The sequence below is a fragment of the Anolis carolinensis genome, chromosome 6 (assembly GCF_035594765.1).
Source record: "Anolis carolinensis isolate JA03-04 chromosome 6, rAnoCar3.1.pri, whole genome shotgun sequence".
Classification (NCBI taxonomy): Eukaryota; Metazoa; Chordata; class Lepidosauria; order Squamata; family Dactyloidae; genus Anolis; species Anolis carolinensis.
Window position 1 is genome coordinate 40972777 of NC_085846.1, and position 23610 is coordinate 40996386.

General features: G+C 39.9%; 1 protein-coding gene across 11 annotated transcripts in view; it reads left to right on the forward strand.

Annotated features, from left to right (window-relative positions):
- tanc2 (tetratricopeptide repeat, ankyrin repeat and coiled-coil containing 2) overlaps positions 1–23610 on the forward strand; it is a 264804-nt gene that overhangs the window by 160743 nt on the left and 80451 nt on the right. For all 11 annotated transcript variants that reach the window (XM_062957031.1, XM_062957035.1, XM_062957034.1 and 8 more), the window contains one exon: positions 18188–18336. In XM_062957031.1, coding sequence (XP_062813101.1) covers positions 18188–18336 — 149 coding nt within the window. The remainder of the gene's footprint in view (positions 1–18187; positions 18337–23610) is intronic.

The window sequence follows — 23610 nt, forward strand, 5'->3', positions numbered from 1 at the left end:
GCCCAGCAGTCTGTTCCCACAGAGGCTAACCAGATGTTTGTAGGAAGCCAAAAAGAAAGACTTGAATTTAACAGCACCCTTCTACTTGTGGGCCCTAGCAACTGGTTTTATGGGCATACAGCCTCTGATGCTGGAGGTGATGTATAGTCATCATGACTACTAGCTTTTGAAATCCCCTTTATTCATGAATTTGTCCAAAAGCCACCCAAGTTGGTGGCCATCATTATATATTCTGTGTGAAGAAGCACTTCCTCTTATGTGTCCTAAATCTCTCATCATTCAGCTTTTTTTAAGGGACTTGGATCCTAATACAGTATTATAACAGATTCTTATTCCACACTGTGAACAATGTAATGCTTCTCTGCCTAATGTCAACACCCCACTTGTTTTTCTTGAGGTAAAAATGACTATGTAACTTTATCTCATATGAGAATTGCTTGTTGCCCTTGAGCATTTTAGCTGATCTTTTCTGTGTATTTTTCAGATTTCTACAGTTCTTTGTAATGCCCAATAACTAAAACTGTACATTGAATTCCAGGTGTAGGTGTGTCATAGATTTGTATAAGGGCATTCTGATACTGTCAGTTTTGTCTTCAGTTGCCTTTCTATTTATCTGCAACACTGAGTTTGCCTCTTCCACCATTGCTGCCAGTTGATGGTTCATTTTCATCATACTGTTCTCCACAACCTGAAGATTTCCTTGTTGATCAGTTTTCACAAGCTTAAGCCCCTTTGGGGTGTGTGTATGTGTATGGTGAAGTTAGGAATTTTTTTTGAATCAGTATGCATCACTTCGTGCATTAAACCACACATTCCATTTTAAAGCCCTATTCCCCATTTTGGAGTGGTTATTTTGCACCTCCTCACAATCTATTGTTGTTACAACAACCTTAAATTTTTTGGTGTCATCAGCAAATGGACACTTTACTGTTAATTGATAATGTCAGATCACTTGTGTGAAAGTTTAAAAGCGGCCTAAAAGTTTAAAATACAGATTCTTTAGGAAAACCAGTCTACATTTTTGTAATAACTGACTGTTAGTGTTTGTGAAGTAGATGGCTTGAGATGTGAAATACCAATATGGAAGTGGCAATATCTACTTGCTGGGGAAAGAGAATTATTGCCATCACAGAGTAGCTATTTCTAGGTAACAGATTATTTTGTAATAAATCATACCCACATTCTGCCCACCACTCCCAGCATTCCTGATGTTTGGTCATGTCTTCTGGGACTGATGGAAGCTGGAGAGAATCGGATTGAGAAATGCTGTGTTGTTAGTTGCTATCAAATAATTGATTTTGACTTACTATGATCTTATGAATGAGAGACCTCAAGGACACCCTGTTATTAGAAGCCTTGCTCATCATCCAGACTCATTTCTCTGGCTTCCTTGATAAAGTATATCCACCTGCAATGCAGCCTTTCTCTTTTCCAATCGTCTTTTTACCTTATCAAGCATTATGGTTCTGATATCTATATTTTATCAGAATTTTTAACTACAACCCTATTCTATAGCAGAAAGATCTCTTTTAGCAACAAGACATAATACTCTAGTTTGAAATTCTCAATTATGCCAGCCATAGTTTGCCACATTTTGAAGAAACATGTCAGTATGATTTCCTATAAATAATTTTTCTCCTTGTTTGCATGAAGGAATGGGGGAGAAGGTGGTGGCGCACATGAACCCAAGGCTCCTCCCACTTATGATGGCATGCTATAGGCTTGACATTGTGCTGCCAGTATTTTTCCCCATGATACTAAAATGGGAAATCCTGCAGAGGATTTGCTTATGTACTCTTTGTATGCTAGGCAGGCTGTATTTTTGTCCTGTTTAAGAAGCAGACTCAAGTTCAGAGCTAATTCTTATTCACGCCTGCTCAAACTGAGGAGCATGAAATTATGCTTTGTTTAATTTGACATACATCCTATGACATTCACATGTTATCTCCTTATGGAATTCCTGTGACATTTCAGAAGACTCAAGGAGAAACAGGAATTACAAATACAGTAGAGTCTCACTTATCCAACATAAACGGGCCGGCAGAATGTTGGATAAGCGAATATGTTGGATAATAAGGAGGCATTAAGGAAAAGCCTATTAAGCATCAAATTAGGTTGTGATTTTACAAATGAAGCACCAAAACATCATGTTAGACAACAAATTTGGCAGAAAAAGTAGTTCAATACGCAGTAATGCTATGTAGTAATTACTGTATTTATGAATTTAGCACCAAAATATTACAATATATTGAAAACATTGACTACAAAAATGTGTTGGATAATCCAGAACGTTGGATAAGCGAGTGTTGGATAAGTGAGACTCTACTGTAGTGGCATGTTGTTCTGCACAATAGAGAAGCAGGTAAAGAAAAGGCACATAATGTGTAAGAGAGAGCTCTATATGTTTCTGCAACTGGTATGGATATGCACAGTTTCAAGGGCAGGTCTGTCCTGGGAGCCATTTGATGAACATCAGTTGTTGGTAAATGCAGTTTGTTTTTTGTTTTTTTTTACCTCTTGCTTTCTTGAAAAAAGGTAAAACATTTCCCCTTGACATTAAGTCTAGTTATGCCCGATTCTGTGTGTGTGTGTGGGGGGGTGCTCACCTCCATTTCTAAGCTGAAGAGCCAGTGTTGTCCGTAGACATCTCCAAGATCACGTGGCCGGCATGACTGCATGGAGCACTGTTACTTTCCTGCCAGAGCGGTACCTATTAATCTACTAACATTTGCATGTTTTCAAACTTCTAGATTGGCAGAAGCTGGGGCTAGCAGCAGGAGCTCACCCGGCTCCCTGGATTCGAACAGCTGAACCTCTCGGTCAGCAAGTTCAGCAGTTCAGTGGTTTAATCCACTGCAACACCAGGAGTTCTCTTTAATCGTCTGCTTTTTTTATCAGCACCTATCATTGTTTTAGATCCTGTTAGGTGCCTTTAGTTCATTTCTCCAGATTATACTCTTTCAGGTATTATTTTCCTTTATAGTCAAAAATGAAAAAGAACTCTTATATATATATATAAAAAGAACTATTCCCTTCTGTGAGTAGAGTGCTGAAAGGCAAGAACTTAATCTCTCTGTGAAGTGATGCTCGGCACATCCTAATTATATGAAAATCCATAATTTTGACAAAACCTGTCCTCGACTTATACATGAGCATATACTGCAGTTATTGTTACTACTAGTAGTAGTTATACTAAATAGAGACTACAACTAAATTTTGTGCATGCTCACACTTTCTAGAATTAATGAACACTTCAATTTAGGCTGATTTCCAGAATAATATAAAATTTAAGGAACTCACGGACATCAGTGTACTCTTCCCTTGCCCCCATTTCCTGATTTTCTTTTTCAGCTGACTTGAGTCATCTGTGACTACTGTGTATCTGTAGACCTTATTGGATTGCATAGTTCCTCCCTCCATTAAGGTTCCCTCTCATTTTCACAGTGATTCCATTTTGCCTATGTTTCTGTTGGCAGTCGCATTTTTTAAAAAAAGAAAGAAATATTATTGTTATTATAATGTTCTGAACTGTAATACTGTAACAGCACAGGAGTATCATTTTTCTGAGAACCTATGTGCTTGTACTTACACAAACTATAGGATAGCAGTGAAAACCTCCAACCAGAATTGGAAACATCAGCAGTACTGATTGCTGGTTAAACAGTTAAAGTAAAATTGCTGATGCAAAAACAGTAGGATTATTAATTTGTTTCTGGATTTATTTTAAATTCATTACATGGTTAGACTTATTTTTTTTAAGTCATTCAAAAGTACCAAGACAATCAGAGTGTTGCAAAACATTAAATAACATCATACATGTTTTTAATTAACTTTATTTAAAAGTTTTAAGTTACATTAAAAGTCAAAAAAGTGACTCAAGAAAAGAGATATAGAATACAAACACAAAAAAGCCACAAAAAGAAAGCAAAAAGAAAGAAGACAATAAAAAGATTAGATGCGTTGACAGTTTCATAAATTATAGTTATGAATGAATTCTTGCAAAAAAAGTTTAAGCCTTGCCTTCTGCTTCTCTTATCTGTTAAGGATTTTTTCAGCCACCCTTTCTGCGTGATTGTAGGGAAATGGCAAAGAAAAAAAAAACATGAGGTTATTTCTCTGATACAATGATCTGACGTTCTTCCTTTTTGTATGCTGGATCCTGCTTGAGATAGAACAATTTAACAGGTGGCTGCTCAATTTGCTCTCCCCCCCCCCCCCCCCAATCATCCTTGGTGTTGTGTGTACACATGCATCTCTCTCTCTGTGTGTGTTTCTTTCTCTCTCACACACATGCAGACTGAATGGCTTGGTGTTAATTTTCCACAACTGAAAAAGTTTGGGAAACACTGTCTTACAGCATAAAAACAGCTAGAGAAGGGGAGAAAGTATGGTGTGATGGTATCTTTAAGGTACCTAGTTGGTTTGCATTTTTGCATGAGCTTTTGTGGATATACTAGTGGGTTGCATTTGAGACTTACCTTGTTCCATTTCATGTCCCGGCTTTTGTCGGGGCCCTGATCTGTTTTCATCTGAGCCTCCCAAAATTGGGAGGTCAGACGTTTTGTTTTTGTTTTCTGGGCCTAAAGATCAATTTTCTTTCGGCCATTATTGAGCGGCGGGGGGGGGGGGGGGGGGGCTCCAGCTGTAGGCCCAAAGTGCCTGGGCCTATAGGTGCAGGCTTGGGCTATGCACCAAGGCCTCGCAGGGTCTGCTGCAGACTCTACAGCTGAGCACTGAGTAAGAAGCAGCAGACTCTGTGAGGCCTACGGGTGCAGGCTTTGGTCCTACACACCATCGTCTTCTGCACACTCTGCAGCTGAGCGCCGAGTAAGGAGCGTGCTTTACTCGGCGCTTGGCTGAAGAGTCTCTAGCAGACCCTGTAAGGCCGGGCGCATAGGCCCAAAGCCTACACCTGTAGTACTAAGCGCCACCTGCAGCCCGGTGCTTTGGTCCTGCATTGATCCGAAAAGCAGGCTTGGAGCCGATTTCATATCAAATTAATTTTGGGGGGGGGGGGGGCTTTCCATTTCGTGCCATCCGAATTGACATTACGAAATGGAAGCACTAATTAAACAAATGGGACAAATACCATACATAGCACTAGGATATACTTCTTTGGATGTAGTACAATAATGTTAAGTATTTTAGAGTCCTTGTCCAGAGCAGATGTAACATGTTGTCTAGTTGTGCTGATGGCATTAGTTTTGTAGATTTAATTATGTAATATTGCCAGATGACTGCATTTTGTTTCTTTGCAGATTACAAATGATTGTTTTTGGATTTTGATGGTAAAACAATAATTTCTCCTCCGCAGGTTCTCTGAGATTTTGACAAATGTGTACATCTTGGTGTAGTTTGCAGAAAAGATCCCATTTCTCTGACTTAACCTGATGTGTGCCTTGACTTCTGCTCATCAGTTCACTTTTTCAGTATCTTGAGGGACTGCAGGCTGTTGCAGATGTGAGAATTCCATTAAATCTTTATTTAGCTGCAGCTCACTGCTTGGCTGCTTCTGAACTTGGACTAGTTGCTTGGCAACCTCATGTAGGCTGTGCACAAAGGGAGCACAATGCAGGCAGACAAGACTTTTATCTGAAGAGTTAAGGAGGATCTATTTTCAGCTATTTTCTGAAATCTTGATTGCTGAGTACTCTTATAAGCAGAGGTATTATTCATGATAATTGTATTCTTGTGATGGGGCACTTTCATGAAATACTTTCATAATTTCTGGACATTTAGATTTTCTATTAAAACAGATTTTGAACAGAATGGATACAATGTCAGAAAAAAAGAATATTCATTGTAATAGCAAGCAGTGCATTGCCCTAAAAAGGCTCACTTGAATTAAGGTGATAGAAAGCCTTTTTAAAAGGAAATAATTGTAGTTTTGCTTTTGCTACATGGATAGATGCATTCTTAATGATGAACGAGGCCCTAAAAGCATAGCAATTAGCATTTTAGAATAGTTAAAAATGCATAGTAATATCATAAACCTGTAGCAAATGCAGAGGCAGAATAAGATAGCATATGAAATCATGAAGATAGCTGTTTGTATCAGCAACACAGTTCCATATGGTAGGATATCTTTCAAGGGAACGTGACTCCTTCTCACACCCACTTCAGTAAGAGGATGGCTGTTTATTGGAAAACAGAAAGCAAAGTCTGAAATGCTGGGGAAATTTGCAGCACATTGACATATTCATGTTTGCAGATGTGGAAGAATGATAGAAGAAAATAGAATATTGTCCTATTTCTAACAAGGAAGAAATCTGAAGCCAAAAATGCACTAGTGGGAATTTTTGTGGCATGGAGGTTTCTGGTTTTTGCTTCTTCCCTTCACCACCCCTGTTCTCTCCACTCCCTGTTATGGAACATTCCATGCGAGGTATGTGCTATTTTCTCCAGTGATGGAATAAGGCTATCCCCTCAGAAACCTCCCATGGGGTGGAGGGGAAATAATTGTATTCAGAATTTTAAACCAAAACCAAGTGGTCTGGTCTTAATTTTTCATTTAATTTTATCACAATGTAGTTTTCCACTGAGATAGTTAAGCAACCAGGCCTTTGTCAATTATTTTGATGAATAATTGGAGAAATAGTAAAATTTAGATATTCCTGAATTGAAGGTAATAGTTACATACTATCTGTTTTCATTCTGGATCCTTTCCAGATTGCTGAATTTTGATAACAATTTCTCTGAGTCAATTGCTCTGAAGGTAACTATTACCTTCAATTCAGGAATATCTAAATTTTACTATTTCTCCAATTTCAGATCAATATATGATGTGCCCATCTTGTAAACTAGGAGCAGAAATAACTCTGTGAAACATTATCCTAAGCATGCAGATGACTGTACTATGAGCCACAAGCAGTGATTTTGCCAAAAGTTGCCACTTATGCAGTATTTTATGTTTGAAAATGTTTCATGTTACTGCGTTTGCTTTCCCACTGTGATTAAAATGTCACATGGCTGCTTTGTTTATATGTAAATACTGTATATATTTAATCTTTTGTGACTACACAAAATGCTATGTCTGTTCTATGCCTGTTGTTTCTATGTCGCATATGTCTATTTGAAGCCTGAGCCTGTGAAAAGAGAATGAAGTTAAATGATGATTGGTGCTTTAAGGAGGTTCTGTAATCAAAATATTGATTGACTTGGTATTCCATATAAGTAATATACTAAAGTAGTGATGGTGATTTCTCTGAATGATTTTTTTTTTAGCTAGAGGTCTTTTGATATAGATTCATTCATAGTTTTTGGCCAATGCTCTTATTTTACTTGTAGAATAGGATACACATTTTCTTCAAAGCCTTTGATATTCTTAATATCATAATGTACTTTGAATGGTGGGTGGGTGTATGAGTGGAAAGATCATTTTTCCTTGTTGAGCTATTTGCTCTGTGTTAGCTTTATCTTTGACTTCATGGTGTGGCTGAAGTGATCTGAATTTGAATTGATTTGAAGTCTTATAATGCTGAGATCTTTTGCATCCCCTCACATTTCCTTGGGTACATGTCGTCAAGCAGTAATTCTATCACAGCCACATGTGTGGAAGTGTGTGTGTGTTTGCAGCTTCAGAAAATGCAACAATGCAGTTTCTATCCCACAGGGGCCAGAAATTGAACAATTTCCCTGTTGCACCACTGGGCAGATATTTCTGAGAGGGCTATTCTTTATTACTCCCCTGTGTCCTAATGTGCCATACACTGAGGGGATTGGGCTGGAAGGGAAGGGGGTGGGGGGCTGAGAGCAGTTGGTGTGTGTGGGGGGGGGAGAGGGGAGTCGGCAGGGGAGTGGTTCATACAAGAGAAGCGATTGGTGTGAGGGGGGCATTTGGCGCCTGTAAGGAATGTCCTCCTCTCAGCCTAGGGATGTGGCGGCTCACCAGAAAGCTCTCCAGAAAGACCTCGGCAGTTATGTATTTCTGCCTTGTCCCTCTCAGCCTGGGAATGCCCTGTGGGCTACTGCGTCGGCATGCTGAAAGAAGGGCCGAAGCAGACAGGGCCCTGAGGGAAGAACCCATGGGGCTGCATCCGGCCTGCGGGCCTGGGTTTGTCCATGCCTGTCCTAAAGGCATCAGATTCTGTCTGATCGTGGAAGCTGAGCAGGGGTCAGCTTGGTTATGGGCGACTGGCAATGAATACCAAATGCTATAGGCTATATTTCAAAAGAAGGAACAAGGCTCTGTATGAGCTGGAAAGGGAAGAAGTCCAAGGGGTAATACCATGAGTTGCTGCACTAGGTGACACCAACCTTATTGATGCCACTGTTTATATGTATTATTTTTACTCTTTAAGTAATTGATATTGATTGTTTTTGTTTTCCCTTATCCAGTCTAAGAACTTTAATTGAACAGTAGCTAATAAACATGTTGAAAAAATGAGTAAATAACTTTTACATACACATGGCAATTAATGTATCTATTCTTTAAAAAAACAATTGTAATGTTAAGCACTCTTTTTTTTAAAGGCCAGTTGATCTCTCAAAATTGTAATGGTTTGTAGTGTCCCACATTTATTTGGACTCTATAGAGGATCACTGAAATTTAGAAAACAATTACATGAAAAGGCCATTAATTGCAGCACTTTAATTGATTTCAGTAACTTAGGGCCCCGTCCAGACAGACCCTTTAATGCGGGACTTCCCACAACAAAAAGGGGGCTGTCTAGATGACATAAGTGAAAAACATGAATTAATTCGCCACAAACTAGGAAAACCCTGGTTTGTGGCGAATTAAACCCACTACTTCTGCTGTCTAGACTGCAGTACAAACAACAGTCCCGCGGTTTTCCAGGCTAAATTAGTCCACAAAACTGTGAGGACACTTACCTCCTCCCCAAAAGCCCCCCAAACCCCTTTAAAAAGTAAACTAACCTTTACCGTGCCTCCTGGCGCGTAGGAATGATGTGCAAGGAGAGTGCGGGGGGGGGGGGGGAGGAAAATCGCTCCCACTGCTCTCCTGGTACATCATTCCTATGCGCCAGGAGAGCTGCAGGACCATTGTAATGGAGACACAATAAGTTAGTTTACTTTTTAAAGGGGTTTGGGGGGGCTTTGGGGAAGGGGTTACAGTGCTCGGGTGTTCTCCCAGAAAGTTCCAGGAGAACATCTGGACACCCACCCCAGAAAGCATGGGCTTTCTGGAGTGTGTGGACAGGCACCCAGGAACATTTGCATTTTTAAAACGCGAATGTTACTGGGATAAACACCTGTCTGGAAGTGCCCTTAGTTAAAATGCCAATTTATCTGGAGAAAGGAGAGGTTTGTGGCTTTTCCTACTTTAGAAAACTCTGTCAAATATTTGAGATTATTGTGGCTTAGCATACTAGTAGTTATAGTTGTCTTCAAAAAGCTTTAAATAAAGATTCAATATTTTCTTTCTCCCTGGAGGAATCTAAATTTCTTTTCAGCCACAGTTTTCTTTTGGCATAGCGATCTGCTGTAACTGTACAGCCAAACCTTTAATGAACCTTTCTTTTGTTACAAATTATTATTATTATCTATAATAGTATTCGTACATCAGTTATTCTAATATCTTTGGCTGCTTTCTAAGTTGGATGTTTGCTGATCTTCCATTAAAACTTGTCTCTGTAAAAGTCAAATTATTTCTCAGGATGTTCACCAGAACAGAGTATGAAATATGCCACAGATGTATTAGATGAAGGCTATTGATAAGCAAAATGTATTAACATAGCAGTTTCAATCCTTTTCAATAAATATTTTAAAAGAAGGTTCCTTTAATCAGCAGTGAGGAAATATAATTTGGGTCATTCACACTCATGCACATTGCCTTATTTTTCATTGCCTTATTTTTTAAAAGAAGTACAAAGAAACAGCTCATGAAACATAATGTTTTTCTTTCTTTCTTTTGGTAGTACGGATTATGACCCACTGAGAATTACTTGTAGAAAATGAAAGAATCTGTTTATCCTTTCCTCCAAAAGGGAAGAAGAAACCTTACCTTTTCCCACACACTCCTATTGAGTTGAAGGCTTTTTAACCCTTTGGCTGTTTCATCTTGTCTACATGGACAGAGATTGGTCAGACTTCTCTTAAAGACTTGTTTGCAACTTAGTAGAACATAAATAGTTAGTTAGGCGATCCCTCGTAGGTCGAGGACGATGGTCTTCCATTTCTGGTGTCTTGAGGGTGGGTCTGTTGGTGGCTGAAGAGACCTATTCTTGACCCGCAGTGAGGACATTGGTTTCCAGGTGGAAGGCAGTCCTGGTCAAGGTTGGCTTGACGTTCTTTCCTCCTGGCATGTTTCTCCCTTAAGCCCTCCATTCGTGCCTCTTGGAACTCCGCATCACTGCTGTTCACAGCTGACCTCCAATTAGAGCGCTCAAGGGCCAGGGCTTCCCAGTTCTCAGTGTCTATGCCACAGTTTTAAAGTTGGCTTTAAGCCCATCTTTAAATCTCTTTTCCTGCCCACCAACATTCCATTTTCCATTCTTGAGCTGGGAGTAGAGTAACTGCTTTGAGAGACGGTGATCTGGCATTTGGACAACGTGGCCAGTCCAGCGGAATTGATGGCGTAGGAGCATTGCTTCAATGCTGGTGGACTTTGCTTCTTCCAGCATGCTGACATTTGTCTGCCTGTCTTACCAAGATATTTGCAGGATTTGTCTGAGGCAACGCTGATGAAAACGCTCCAGGAGTTGAGTGTGACGTCTGTAGACCGTCCACATTTTGCGGGCGTAGAGCAGGGTTGGGAGGACAATGGCTTTATAAACAAGCACCTAGGTATCTCTACGGATGTGATCATCAAACACTCTCCGCTTCATTCGGAAAAATGCTGCACTCGCAGAGCTCAAGCGGTGTTGTATTTCGGTGTCGATGTTGACTTTTGTGGAGAGGTGGCTGCCAAGGTAGCAGAAGTGGTCAACGTTTTTTAATGTTACACCATTAAGCTGTATTCCTGGCATTGCAGAGGGGTTAGCTGGTGCCTGTTGGAAGAGCACTTTGGTTTTCTCGATGTTCAATGAGAGCCCGAGCTTCTCGTATGCTTCTGCGAAGGTGTTTACAGTGGCTTGTAGGTCTTCTGAATGCGTGCACACTACGTTGTCATTGGCATATTGGAGTTCTATAATAGATGCCGTGGTGATCTTGGTTTTGGCTTTCAGTCTGCTGAGGTTAAGTAGCTTGCCATCTGTCCGATACATGATTTCCACTCCAGTGGGAAGCTTCCCATCAACAAGGTGAAGTATCATAGTGATGAAGATGGAAAATAAGGTAGGGGCAATAACACATCCCTGCTTGACACCTGATTCAACCTTAAATGGGTCACTTTGTGAGCCGTTGCTGTCCAAGACTGCTGCCATCATGTCATCATGGAGGAGCCGAAGGATGTTCACAAATTTGTCAGGGCACCCGATTTTTTGGAGGATGGTCCAGAGAGCACTGCGATTCACTGTGTCGAATGCCTTTGCAAGGTCAATGAATGTCATGTACAGAAGTTGATTTTGTTCCCTGTATTTTTCTTGGAGCTGTCATGCAGTGAAGATCATGTCCACTGTTCCTCTGGAGGGGTGGAAGCCATTCTGGGATTCTGGGAGGGTGTCTTCTGAAACAGGGAGAAGGTGGTTTGCAAGGATTCTTGCGAGGATTTTCCCAGCGGAGGTTAGAAGGGAGATACCGCAATAGTTTCCGCAGTCTGTTCTATCCCCTTTCTTGAAAAGGGTGATGATGGTGGCATCCTGGAAGTCTGGGATTTTCTCGGTCACCCACACTTTTTCAATGAGCTGATGGAGTTGTTGTATCAGCTCAGGTCCATTCTCTTTGAAGATTTCAGCAGGGATCCCATCAAGTCAGCTGGCTTTGTTATTTTTTTGTTGGCTGATGGCATTGCTGACTTCTTCCAGACTAGGCAGTGCTGCAATCTTATCCCTGGTTTGTTGTTGCGGGATTTGTGAGAGGGCCTCTTCAACCACATTGGAGCTGCGATTCAGAAGGTTCTGGTAGTGCTCTTTCCAACGTAGTGCAATTGATGTTTTGTCCTTCAGAAGTTTGGTTCCATCTGATGAGCGTAGAGGCTGTATGCCATGGTTTCTTGGTCCGTAGATGATTTTTGTGGCTTTGAAAAATCCCTGAGCATAATGGGTGTCTGCAAAGTGTTGAATTTCTTCAGCCTTCTTTGTCCACCAGATGTTCTTGAGTTCTTTGTCCTTCTTTGGACCTCAGCTTTTGCACTAACATAGGTCTTTTTCTTAGCAGCAGAGCTGGTGTCTCTCTGCCATGTTTGTAAGGCTTTCCTTTTGTTAATCAATTAACTGTTGGATCTCTTTGTCATTAACGTCAAACCAGTCTTGATGTTTCTTAGTTTGATAGCCAATGGTTTCTTCACAGGCTGTGATGATAGAGGTCTTCAGTTTGTTCCAGTGTTCCCACAACGTTTTCGGGGTGTCCTATGGGTAGATGATCCTTGAGTGTTGTTTGGAGAAGGGCTCGTTTGGAGGGCTCCTGAAGGGCTTGGGTGTTCATTATACTCCTTATTTTTATTCCTTGGAGTCTGTGTTTGGGGGCGATCTTGATAGCCATCGTGGATCGGATTAACCTGTGGTCTGTCCAGCAGTCATCAGCACCTGTCATGGCTCTTGTGAGAAGCACATCACGGCGGTCTCTGGCACGTGTAATTACATAGTCCAAGAGGTGCCAATGCTTTGACCGGGGGTGCTTCCATTTTGTCATGAGCTGGTTTTTCTGACAGAAGAGCATGTTGATGATAACAAGGTTGTGCTCTCCGCATTTGGTGGGAAGCAAGATGCCATTTGAGTTGCTGTTTCCAACCCTGTCTTTTCCTATAATCCCTGGCCACAGGTCCGAGTCCTTTTCTAGCCCCTTCCCCATGTGGGGTGAGCTAGCGGATCCTAAAAGGGGCTTCTCAGTCATGGATACAGCTGCTGGACTACTCAACTGCCTCGGACCTTGAGGTAGAGCTACTGAGTCCATATCCACCGCCCATGTGCCAGTCTGTAACTAGGGGCTTCCAGATTTCACAGTCCTGCCCCCGTCGCCACTCACTGATCGCCATGGGACTTTTGTTGGTTTGTTTTTATTTTTCTTGGAAGACGCCTGTGCGTGATTTTTTTTTTTAATGTGTGGGGGTCGGTGCATGGCCGGTCAACACACAGTCTTCACAGAGTGAGGTCCCAGCAGGGTGTGGTTAACACGATGACAGTGGCTTCTCAGTCTGCTGCAGCCTTCTTCCACCTCCACAGCTGTTGTAACATGTGCTATGTTATCCTCTGCCTGCTCCGCTGTTGAGGTCTTAGAGTCTTCTGATTGTGCTTGGTCTGGATCCTCCCCTGTGGCCCCTCCTGAGAGTTCATGACTCCAGCGTTGTGCCCGCAGGTTCATTGGAACACTCAAGCCCCCTCACCACGGCAAGGTGACAATCCATCGAGGGGGACATAAATAACACATCAAGAATCAAAAGTGGTTGAAGGGCTAACCTTCCAAAATTCCAATTTTCCATCTGGGAAATATGAGAGCAGATCTATGAATATTGTGAGACATAGATAGGTTAATCATTGGTCCCTTTACACATGGAAGATTTTGGATATTTCCTTTCATAGACCACATTTTTATCCTTGTTGCAAATAGCTTTCATATCTTCAGAGTTTATGAGGTATAAGTGAATATCCACTGGATATCCACCTAGAAATACACTGAACAAATACCTAATCCGGTGGATGAATTGATCTGAATTTGAATTTGGGAAGGAACTGGTAAAACCACCTCTACCTAAGAAAACCCTATGAAATGCATGGGATTGCCATAAGTTGACAGATGATTTGAAAGCACATACAAGCCTGTAAAAGGAGGTTGAAAACCATGTCTAGGCATGAACAAAGAATGTGGTCTTGAATTAATCACTCTGAAATCATCAAACACTCATGACTGTGTGCCTCATAAACATGCTGTGAGAAGAGAACTAAGGGCCTATGTTAAATAATTTGTAAATATGTACAGTATTTATTTAATGAACAATCTACATTCTTATTTTAAAGACCGAAAGCTGAAGTTCTTATACAGGCAGTCACTGGGTTACAAACCAGATAGATTCTGGAGATTTGTTCTGAAGTTGGATTTGTATTTAAGTCAGAACGTGTAATTTATAAAGTTTAGGATAGCATAAGGAAAGGTTAACATACATGTAACTTTTTTTGATGTCTGTGCCCCTGTTCCAAAGATTTCACCTCAGTTTCTGTCCATGTGACAGTAGGATTTTGAATTTTTGGGGTTATTGTAGAAACAGATATCGGTGATAAGGCTTCAGTGGACCCCATCTCAAATAGTGGGGAGAGGCGGGTAACAAATAAAATTATTAACATTATTGTTATTATTACAGTTGTCCTTCAACTTTCATGGGGGATATGGGCACAGCTCCCTAATGATACTAGAAAAACTTCAAATAACTTTCGTGTATGTGAGGGTTAATAGGATGCCACTACTGTGTCCTCAGGAAGATGGGAAGGAGCCGGCCCCACATGCCACTTCACTTACTCTGCAGAAGCTGGTCAAAGGAGGGAAGATATTGATGGAACCAGAAACTCATGGCAAACTGGAAGGGGAGGAGGAACTGATTGGTTCTTCTTTTTCTTCCGGTGTGCTGCATGCTCCTGTTCCCCAGTACTTCTCTTCCTTTGCCTGGGTGAAATAGATTTTTAATTTGTAGAGTCAAATTGTTTGATGTTAAATATGGAAAAATCATTAGGGTATCACTCTATCCTTTGAATATTCCATATCAATCCAATCCCTTCTCCCATCATTTTGTATTATGCATAGTATCTACTTGAGTTGATAGGCTTCAAATTACTATTGTACATTGTTAATTACTAATCCTCGTGTTTAGTTTTATGAACAGGAAATTGCTGTTCAACCTTGGCTTCTTTCTCTCAAGTTTTATATAAATTAGTGCTCATTATTATGGTATTTCCCCATAGAATTCAAGATAGTTTCAGTTTTATCCACATGTTAAATTTCATTTTTGTTTGTTTAATTGTGGCACCATCTATGCTGACAGTTTAATGCTGTTTTAAATTGGTATTGAAGAAAGTGGTATCAGTATGCAGATGTTTTCATAGAAAATCTTGGACCCACTTTGATTATACAAAGCACTGAGCATTGAGGCACATTAAGTTCTTTCTTTTATGCACTTTTGTGGGAATTCATTATTTGTTGATACTGCCGTAGCTAACTTTGAACTGTATTAAATGGTTAGTATAAACGTGCCTTCAAGTTACTTGTCAACTTAATGGCAGCTCTATGAATTTCACAGGGTTTTTCTAGGCAGGAAATACTCAGTGGTGGCTTTACCAGTTCCTTTCTCTGAAATACACCCTATCACACCTGCTATTTGCTGGAGGTCCCCCATCCAAGTACTAACTATGGCTAGCTCAGCTTTCAAGATCAGATGGCATCTGCTGCCTTTAAGATATTCACTAGGCCTTATTCGTTTTATGAGAAGTTTGCATGAGCCATTTTAAGGATTTGAATTTGGCATTTCATGGCTTTTTAAGTAGGTAGGCATTTTGGTAGTTTATTTTATCAGATTAGTTTTTGTTAATACCTAATTTATTCAATGGTTCTTTTAAAAATGGATTGTCTATCCTGCTACATTTAATAATTCAGTAATTAGTTGTCAAGCATTTTTAAATTATGTTTTTGGATTTGAGAGTATTAAAATCTATCATTTGTATACAGGTATTTTTATTTTAATGTAAAATGGGGTCTCTTATCTTTATATTATTGCAGTTGCTACCTAAACTTTTTTTCCAGTCATTTCAGTAAAAGAAGAAATTTTAAATCTTTATTACCTATCTAGCCTCATCAAAAACAGAGGACTAGGGTGGGTGGTGTCTTGGTGTTGGGAATACATTCAGGATGTTATTTTGGAAGAACAAAAGCAGAAGACCCAATACCATGATTTGCAGGTTTCAAAATGAAATTATTTCAGCCCACAAATGCTCCAAAACCTGAAAAGCCACCGCCACTGCTGATTTCCCACACAGGCTTCAAAAGGTCCTTTCACTACTTTATACTCAGAGAGAGAGGGATGATCATATATAGCTAGCTAGCTAGCTAGCTAGCTAGCTAGCTAGCTAGATAAACAGATAGATTAAGTACAGCGTTTTATTGACCCATGGCTTTGAGGTTGATTTTTAAACTAAATTTTCTAGACCTATACACAAATATATGCAGTGATACTGTTTTGGAATCAATGAAGAACATAATGTATAGAATCCTTTGCAAGATGACTTTATGAAAGGGCTTTTGTTAGATACTGAATTACTGTAGAAGTTATTCAGTTGAAGAGCCAGGTTAACCTAGAAAGTGTAGGAAATATACATGCCTAACCTTAAAAATTGTTTCTTTTACTGTTCATGGCTTGAGTGCAATTACAAAATGGAAAAGAATCCAAAGATTTCTTAAACAAGAAAAATCTGACTTAGTTATGTTGCAGGAAACTCCTCTCAAGAGAGTTGAGTTGCTAATTTGAAATATCTATCTACATTTTATTGTCAAATTTTCAATTAAAATAACAAAAAAGGAAATACTCATTTACAGTTGGGTTTTCCATCTAGATCTAGGTGGATGGGTACTAATAGTAACAGTCCCCAATTAGCTGCTTTAGATTTTTAAAAGAAAGAACATAGGGACAGAATGATTTATTTTAATTGTAATTTCATCCTAGAACTATTAAGGCATCTTGTGAGGTTGGAGCTCAGAATCTTGGCAGGTGTGATAAAAAGTTTTCCCTTTGGTTCATTTTGTCTATTTGAAATTAGCTACACAATGAAATTGGCTAATCTCTTCTTACAATATTATTGCAGTATGAAAAGCTCTTAGTTGTTTTCTTGAACCATTTCTAAAAGACAAAGCACTATATTTATCCTTTTTGTAGTTTATTGATGAATAGTACAATATATGTGCTAGAAAACATTTTTTAAACAGTTGCATTAATTCAGTGGCTACTTCCTTATATTAGGGGATCTCTGACTTCTTTATGAGCATGCCTAAGACAATAAATACTTGCTGCTAGTTTTTCAGTATAGCTGAGTTGATGGTGCCAAATTGTAACTGAGAGGCAAAGGGTATGTTTGCTTAGCACTTGTTTGAGTGATTGACAGAGCTCATGTAGCTCATCAGGCCTCACAATCCACACCAAATGTCAGGGTTTGTTCCAGCAACATTCAGCACTAGTGACACAGAGAATGCAGCAGTATCTATACAGAGTCTAGACATGTTGCTCAATATTTTTGATCACTGTAAACTTTTCTAGAAGGAAATACAGTATAAACAGTAACATTGCTGGTATGGAGAAAATGTTTTTGGACAAAAAAAATTGCCTGCCTTTCCAATGTGCATGTGCCTTCTTGTCTGATCCGGCTGTGTTAAACCAAGAAAGATAAAATGTGAGCCCTCTGGGTTGAATTCTTGTAGAATAAGGCTGACCATTTAATTCGGTTCAAAGCTAGTTTCAAATGTCAGTGGCCAGACAACAAACTCCCACAAAAGCACATTAGTGTTCTGTAGTTTGTGTACTCATCATCCAGGCCTCAAACTTCCTTTAATTATCTGCACTGTAAAATTACTTTCTTTAGTACCAGCTTGAAACTGCCTTAAATGGTCAGTGTAGATGGGACCTTAAGCAAGGGGATGAAAAGAAGTCAGTGTGGAAGGATCTAGGTTATGTTCCATTTGCCTCTGTTCCTATGTAGTGGAATATTACTGTGATAGGATGAATCTCAAACTGGAGCCTCTATCAATCTCAAGTTGAGGGCTATCATTTAGAATGGTTGATTAAAGATAGTTCACAAAAATGAGGTTGTAGCTCTGAGTCTGTAGTACTCCTCCTGCATGGCACTCTTGTTTTGTAATGTTTTTTGAGATGCCTTAAGAGGCATCTGTCCTAACAAATTGGGAGAAATATTTAGATACTGCAGTATTTTCTAATGCAGTCATGGCCCAACTCTCATAAACATCCAGGGTGAAAAATGATATGAAAATATTTAAATAACTAATAAAATAGGAAGGCTTTACTGATGTAATCAAGAGCCTATTCTTGAATATTGGAAAAGTTTAGTATATCAGACAAACACTGAATAATGACATGCCTTGCAGACAAGTATAATTTGTACTTTTTTCATTTACATTGATATTTTTCTTTTTTTCTCTGTAGGTGAAGCTGAGCCGGAACTGGGACCCCCTCCATCTGTAGATGAGGCAGCAAATACACTCATGACTCGCTTGGGCTTCCTCCTGGGAGAGAAAGTCAACGAGGTACAAGCAGGACATCAGTACAGCATGGAAGTACAGGAGGACAATCAGGTGGGCTTATCTTGTGCAGAATAATAATGATTTCGTTGTGTCCTGATATGCTTCATTTGTAAAAATGAGATGTTCTAGTGATGCCAATCCCTGGCCGTTTTTAAAAAAATAACCAGGAATTAATGGTCGAATGTTGAAGTAGCACAGTGACTATATTCTCTCTTCTCTATCAATCTTGCAAAGAGACAGAGACCTTATGTGCCCCTGACAATTTGTCATACAGTTAGATTGTGAAAGAATTGGGTTGCTGTGAGTTTTTCAGACTGTATGGCCATGTTCCAGCAGCATTCTCTTCTGATGTTTCATCTGCATTTGTGGCTGGCATCTCCAGAGGTTCTGAGAGAACTGCTTGCAGATGCTTGTTGGTGAAACTACCTTGCTTTTTCCACTGGAAGGGTGACCTGGCTACCTAACTATATCTGGATATTGTCTAAGCCTCCTTTTGTAAGATCAACATGAGGAGTGTTTCTGGGTTTTTTTCTTCTTCACTTTATCACACTTTAGTGTGATCACAAAAAATAATTGATTGATCCCCATGGGGTTGACAAGAAGATTTGGAGCAACTTGTTATGGTACACCAATTATGCCCCTTTCATGTCCCTTCCTGGCTAAAGTAGATCTCACTGGTTTTACATATATTGTAATCATATTCCAGGTGATTTGGCTTTAGCTCTATCAAATACAAAATCCTACTTCATTTTGTATGTTTGGCATTTGCTTTTCTGACCCCATTGCTTTTTTTAAAAAAATTCTCAGAACCAGTTCAAGGTGGCAATTGCAATTTATTCTGAGATTTTTAGTTCAGAGTAATAAAATCCTGCATGGCTTAGAATCATAGAATCATAGAATAGTAGAGTTGGAAGAGACCACATGGGCCATCCAGTCCAACCCCCTGCTAAGAAGCAGGAAATCGCATTCAAAGCACCCCTGACAGATGGCCATCCAGCCTCTGCTTAAAAGCCTCCAAAGAAGGAGCCTCCACCACGGCCCCGGGGAGAGACTTCCACTGTCGAACAGCTCTCACAGTGAGGAAGTTCTTCCTGATGTTCAAGTGGAATCTCCTTTCCTGTAGTTTGAAGCCATTGTTCCGTGTCCTAGTCTGCAGGGCAGCAGAAAACAAGTTTGCTCCCTCCTCCCTTTGACTTCCCTTCACGTATTTGTACATGACCTGGCTTGTGACCAGGATATTTGAAGGGTCACCTTATGCTGCTTGAACTTTCCCCCTTTACTTACAGTCATATTCAAAAGCCCTATGCTGGTGTTACAATGCCAAGGAAGATGCAACCTGCAGGGATACGGATCAGAGCCTTCCCATTTGTGATGTCCTGGTTGTGGAGCTCTGTCCAATGACGTACCCATTTTTTGATGTAGGGCAGTTGTAACATTTTTATATTTGTTCTGTGATTTGTGCATCTGTTTCACGTGTGTTTATTCTAATATTTGAATGCACTGAAATTTTTTTAAAAGGGGGATTTTAATTGCTGTAAACCTTTTTACATAAAAAGGAGTGCAGATATGTTTATGGAATAAAATTGCTTTCAAGGGTAGTAGGCTGCCTCCAAAACTGACATGGAGCAGTTGACTGGCTATCTGCCTCTGAAGAAAAGGAAGAAAAGGAAGCAGCACATTCCACAGCTTATAGCAGCAGATAGTGTAACCCCTCCCATGATGTGGCCTGCATAGGAACCCCCTGTGAGGAACACATGTTAAAGTTATCTTCTCTTTGGCTGTATGATAGCTCCTTTTTCAGTGGTTTTGCAGATAAGGCTGATAAGCTGAGGAAGAAGTATAGTTGGCTGGCTTTGAAGCTGGGAATATATGTGTATGGATATTTTGGTTTATTTTCATGTGCTCTTAATTGAATACATCAAAGCAGACAAGATGCTTCTATTCATATATATTCCCTCTTTTCTACTAAAAGGAAAGATGACTCCAGAATACAAATTTATATTTTAGAGCTGAAATTCTCATGAACAGATTTCTGGGCTTTGAAGATTTTTCATATAATTCTTTGATTCTAAGATACTTGCCTCTCATATACATATACATATCCCTAAAAACAGGGTACATCAAGTAATGGGTGCATCTTAGAAACACTGTTTTTCAACTTAATAATAATAATAATAATAATAATAATCATCATCATCATCATCATCATCATAATCATAATAATAATAACAACTACTACTACTACTGCTACTACTTTATTTTTATATCCTGCCCCATCTCCCTGAAGGGACTCAGGGTGGCTTACATGAGGACCAAGCCCAGTGAAACAAAAATTAAAATACATCACCATAAAATACATCTGTATTACAAGGCACTAACCACATAAAAATATGTAAAACATATTAAAAACATGAACTCCATAATAACTGATACCAGTAGCTGAGTACAGTGGGCGTGGTCAGAGCTAAGAGGGCAGGCAAGGACTTGTGTAATATACTGCAGGGATGGGGCTCGTAATAATATGCAAAGGCTAGATAATAAGTAGAGCTAGAAAGGCCAAGTTGAACTGTTAAGCTGATTAGTCAAAGGCACATTGGAACAACTAAGTTTTTAGGTCTTTTTCTCATGCTTTGTACGTTTTCCTGCTCTCAACAGGTCTTTCCCGTCAGCACATTTTCCCCTGCAATCCCCTGCCAGGTTGCCTCAGAAGCTCCAGGCCAAGCCTTGTCCTTCACTCTGTTGTGAACTTGTGACTGCTTCTTGTTGTTTTTGGTGGTTGTCAAAGACAGCAAGCAAGCAGGGCTGGCTTGCATCTCCTGGAAGAAGCCCGGAGCTTCTTAGAGCAGAGGCTCCCTTGGATTGTCTTTGCCTTTGCCACAGCTAGACCTCACTCAGCTGGGAAAGGAGAAGGGCCCCTTATGAAATTTAATAGCCCTCTTGTTTTTAAGAAATTTATTTTTTCTTAGAATCAGAGCTTGGAAATAGTGTGCACCTTACAATAAACAGCATCTTGAAGAAATTGGGTATTTAAATAAACAACATCAGAAGCTGTTTTTGTGAGCAGTACTTTTTGTTAAAGGTTATTAATTTAGCAGTACTGTGGCATAAATAAATTGTTGGGAATCGTTTTAAGTCAATGAATGAAAACAATGACTTGGCCTAGATTTCTTATAACAGATTTCTTATAGATTTTAAGAAATTTATGTTGATGAAATACAGGGGATTTAAAGAATTGTGGCAATAACAGATAATGTTGCACTTGCCATTTGTTTCCTCTAAAAATTGGTGTCTAGTTTCCATTGTCTGCCACATAGGAATCAGTCCACTTGGCTGATTTGAGTTTCCTTTCTCCCAACTCAGGTGTCTTTATAGGGGGCACACCAGATCAAGTATGAAAACCAATTTTTCATATGGTTGCTCTGGGTCAAGACAATATAATATCTGGTCTATATTCTATGTTACTTCAATAGCATAAATGTTCTGTAGGTGAAATTACACTGTTGCTCTTGTTTCACTACTCCCAGGATTCACCATTTTGGTGTGATTACCCCATTTTATGGCCATTCAGAGTCTGATGAAGAATGGACAGTTTGAATAATCAGAGAAGCACCTGGCTGTGTTCCTGCAGCCAAATGCAGAACAATGATATCTGCTGAGATAAGTGCCAGATGCTTCTCCAGTTCCCTCACCCATCACAAAATGACCATTGACTATTATAGCAAAATAGTGAATTCAGAGGAGAGTTTAGTTGTTGTAGTGGGAGAAAGAAAATACCAACCTCTTCAATGAGTGCTTTGGACTTCCATTTCCATATACAGACTCTGCCCCCTCTTCCGAGTCCTCCATGTTTCCCAGCATGGCCGGCTGGAGCGGTGGCAGAAGAGGGGTCTGGCTGCCTCTTCCAGGCTCTTCTGCCACCGCTGCTGCCCACCCTCCCTCGCTCCCTCGCAGAGCGGCGTTCCTTCTTCCCTGGCAGAGGCAGCAAGAGCCACATGGCAGGGCGAAGCAAGGGGGCATCCCTGAAGAGAAGCAGCAGCAACGGGGTAAATAAATAAATAAATTTCCCGCAAAACAGCGAGTCCGCAATAAGCGAATCGCAAAGTAACTGGGGAACACTGTTTCTCTTACAGAGTGCCCAATTATCTGATTAAGGCTGCTGCCTAATGCAGGGGTTTGGTTGTGGCACAGCTTTAAATTACTTTATGCAGGCTACAATAATCAATTTTGAGCTAAAAGGGAGCATTTTGTAAAGATTTTGATTTTATTAAAACAATAGAACATTGTTTATAATCTTAGCCATGTTTGCGAGGAAGCTCCATAGAGCTCAGTGGAAATTTCTTTAAGCAACCCAGCATCACCTTTAAGGTTAACTAATGGCATTGAATTACTTTGTGTTTTGTTACACTAAAACAGAATTCAAAGAGCAACAGAGAGATAACATTCCTGTGATGACATACCTAATGTGTGTATATGTACCTTCAGTTCCCTTCATGGTGCCTGTCAACTTATGGTGAGCCCGTGAATTTTATTAGGTTTCTTAAGGTAAAGAATACTCAGAGGTGGTCCTTCATCTAAAATTTGGTATACAGTATCTGGTATTCTTTGGAGCTCTCCCCTATTAGTATAAACTGGAACTGCCCCTACTTAGTTTCCAAAATCAGACAGATCTGGTGCATTGAGACCTACCAAACTACATATTATTATACAGTATTCCTATGTTCATTTTTTTCCATTGCAAAATAAGCAATGGGGCATTGCCCTAAATTTCAGAATTGTTTGTTTTGTTGGGATAAAAAAAATGTTTATGTAGCATAGAAACACACTGTTTTCAATTGGGGATGCAAACATTAAGGAATGTTCTTCATCTCTTTAGTCTGTTGTTCATGCCTGCCCAGTCATATCTATAGGAAAGTGAACTATATCATCACTCTAATACAGTTGTCATCATAAAATATTGCGAATCAAGCTAGCTGAAAATTGCAGTCCTTGGATGAAATCAAATGCACTCAGCATTAGTTGATAGGATTACAATATTACTGCTTGTTTTCCACTGAGAATAGCTGCAGACTAACTTACATAATACTTTAAGCTCATGAGGTTTTCCTTGTAAACAGCATTGTCAGGTTTCAAAGTATATTTAAAAAGCTATTGTAGTGAAGACATGTTTTTGTTCCTTTCCCTGTTGTGCAATTGAATGCAGCTGTTGCAGTGGAAACTGCTAGCTTCAATGCATGGGATAATGAATCCACTCTGGGTTTTAGTCTGAACTTCAAAGTTATTGTCCATGGTGCTGAACCTATTTTGGGAACTGGTTCGGCATCTTGG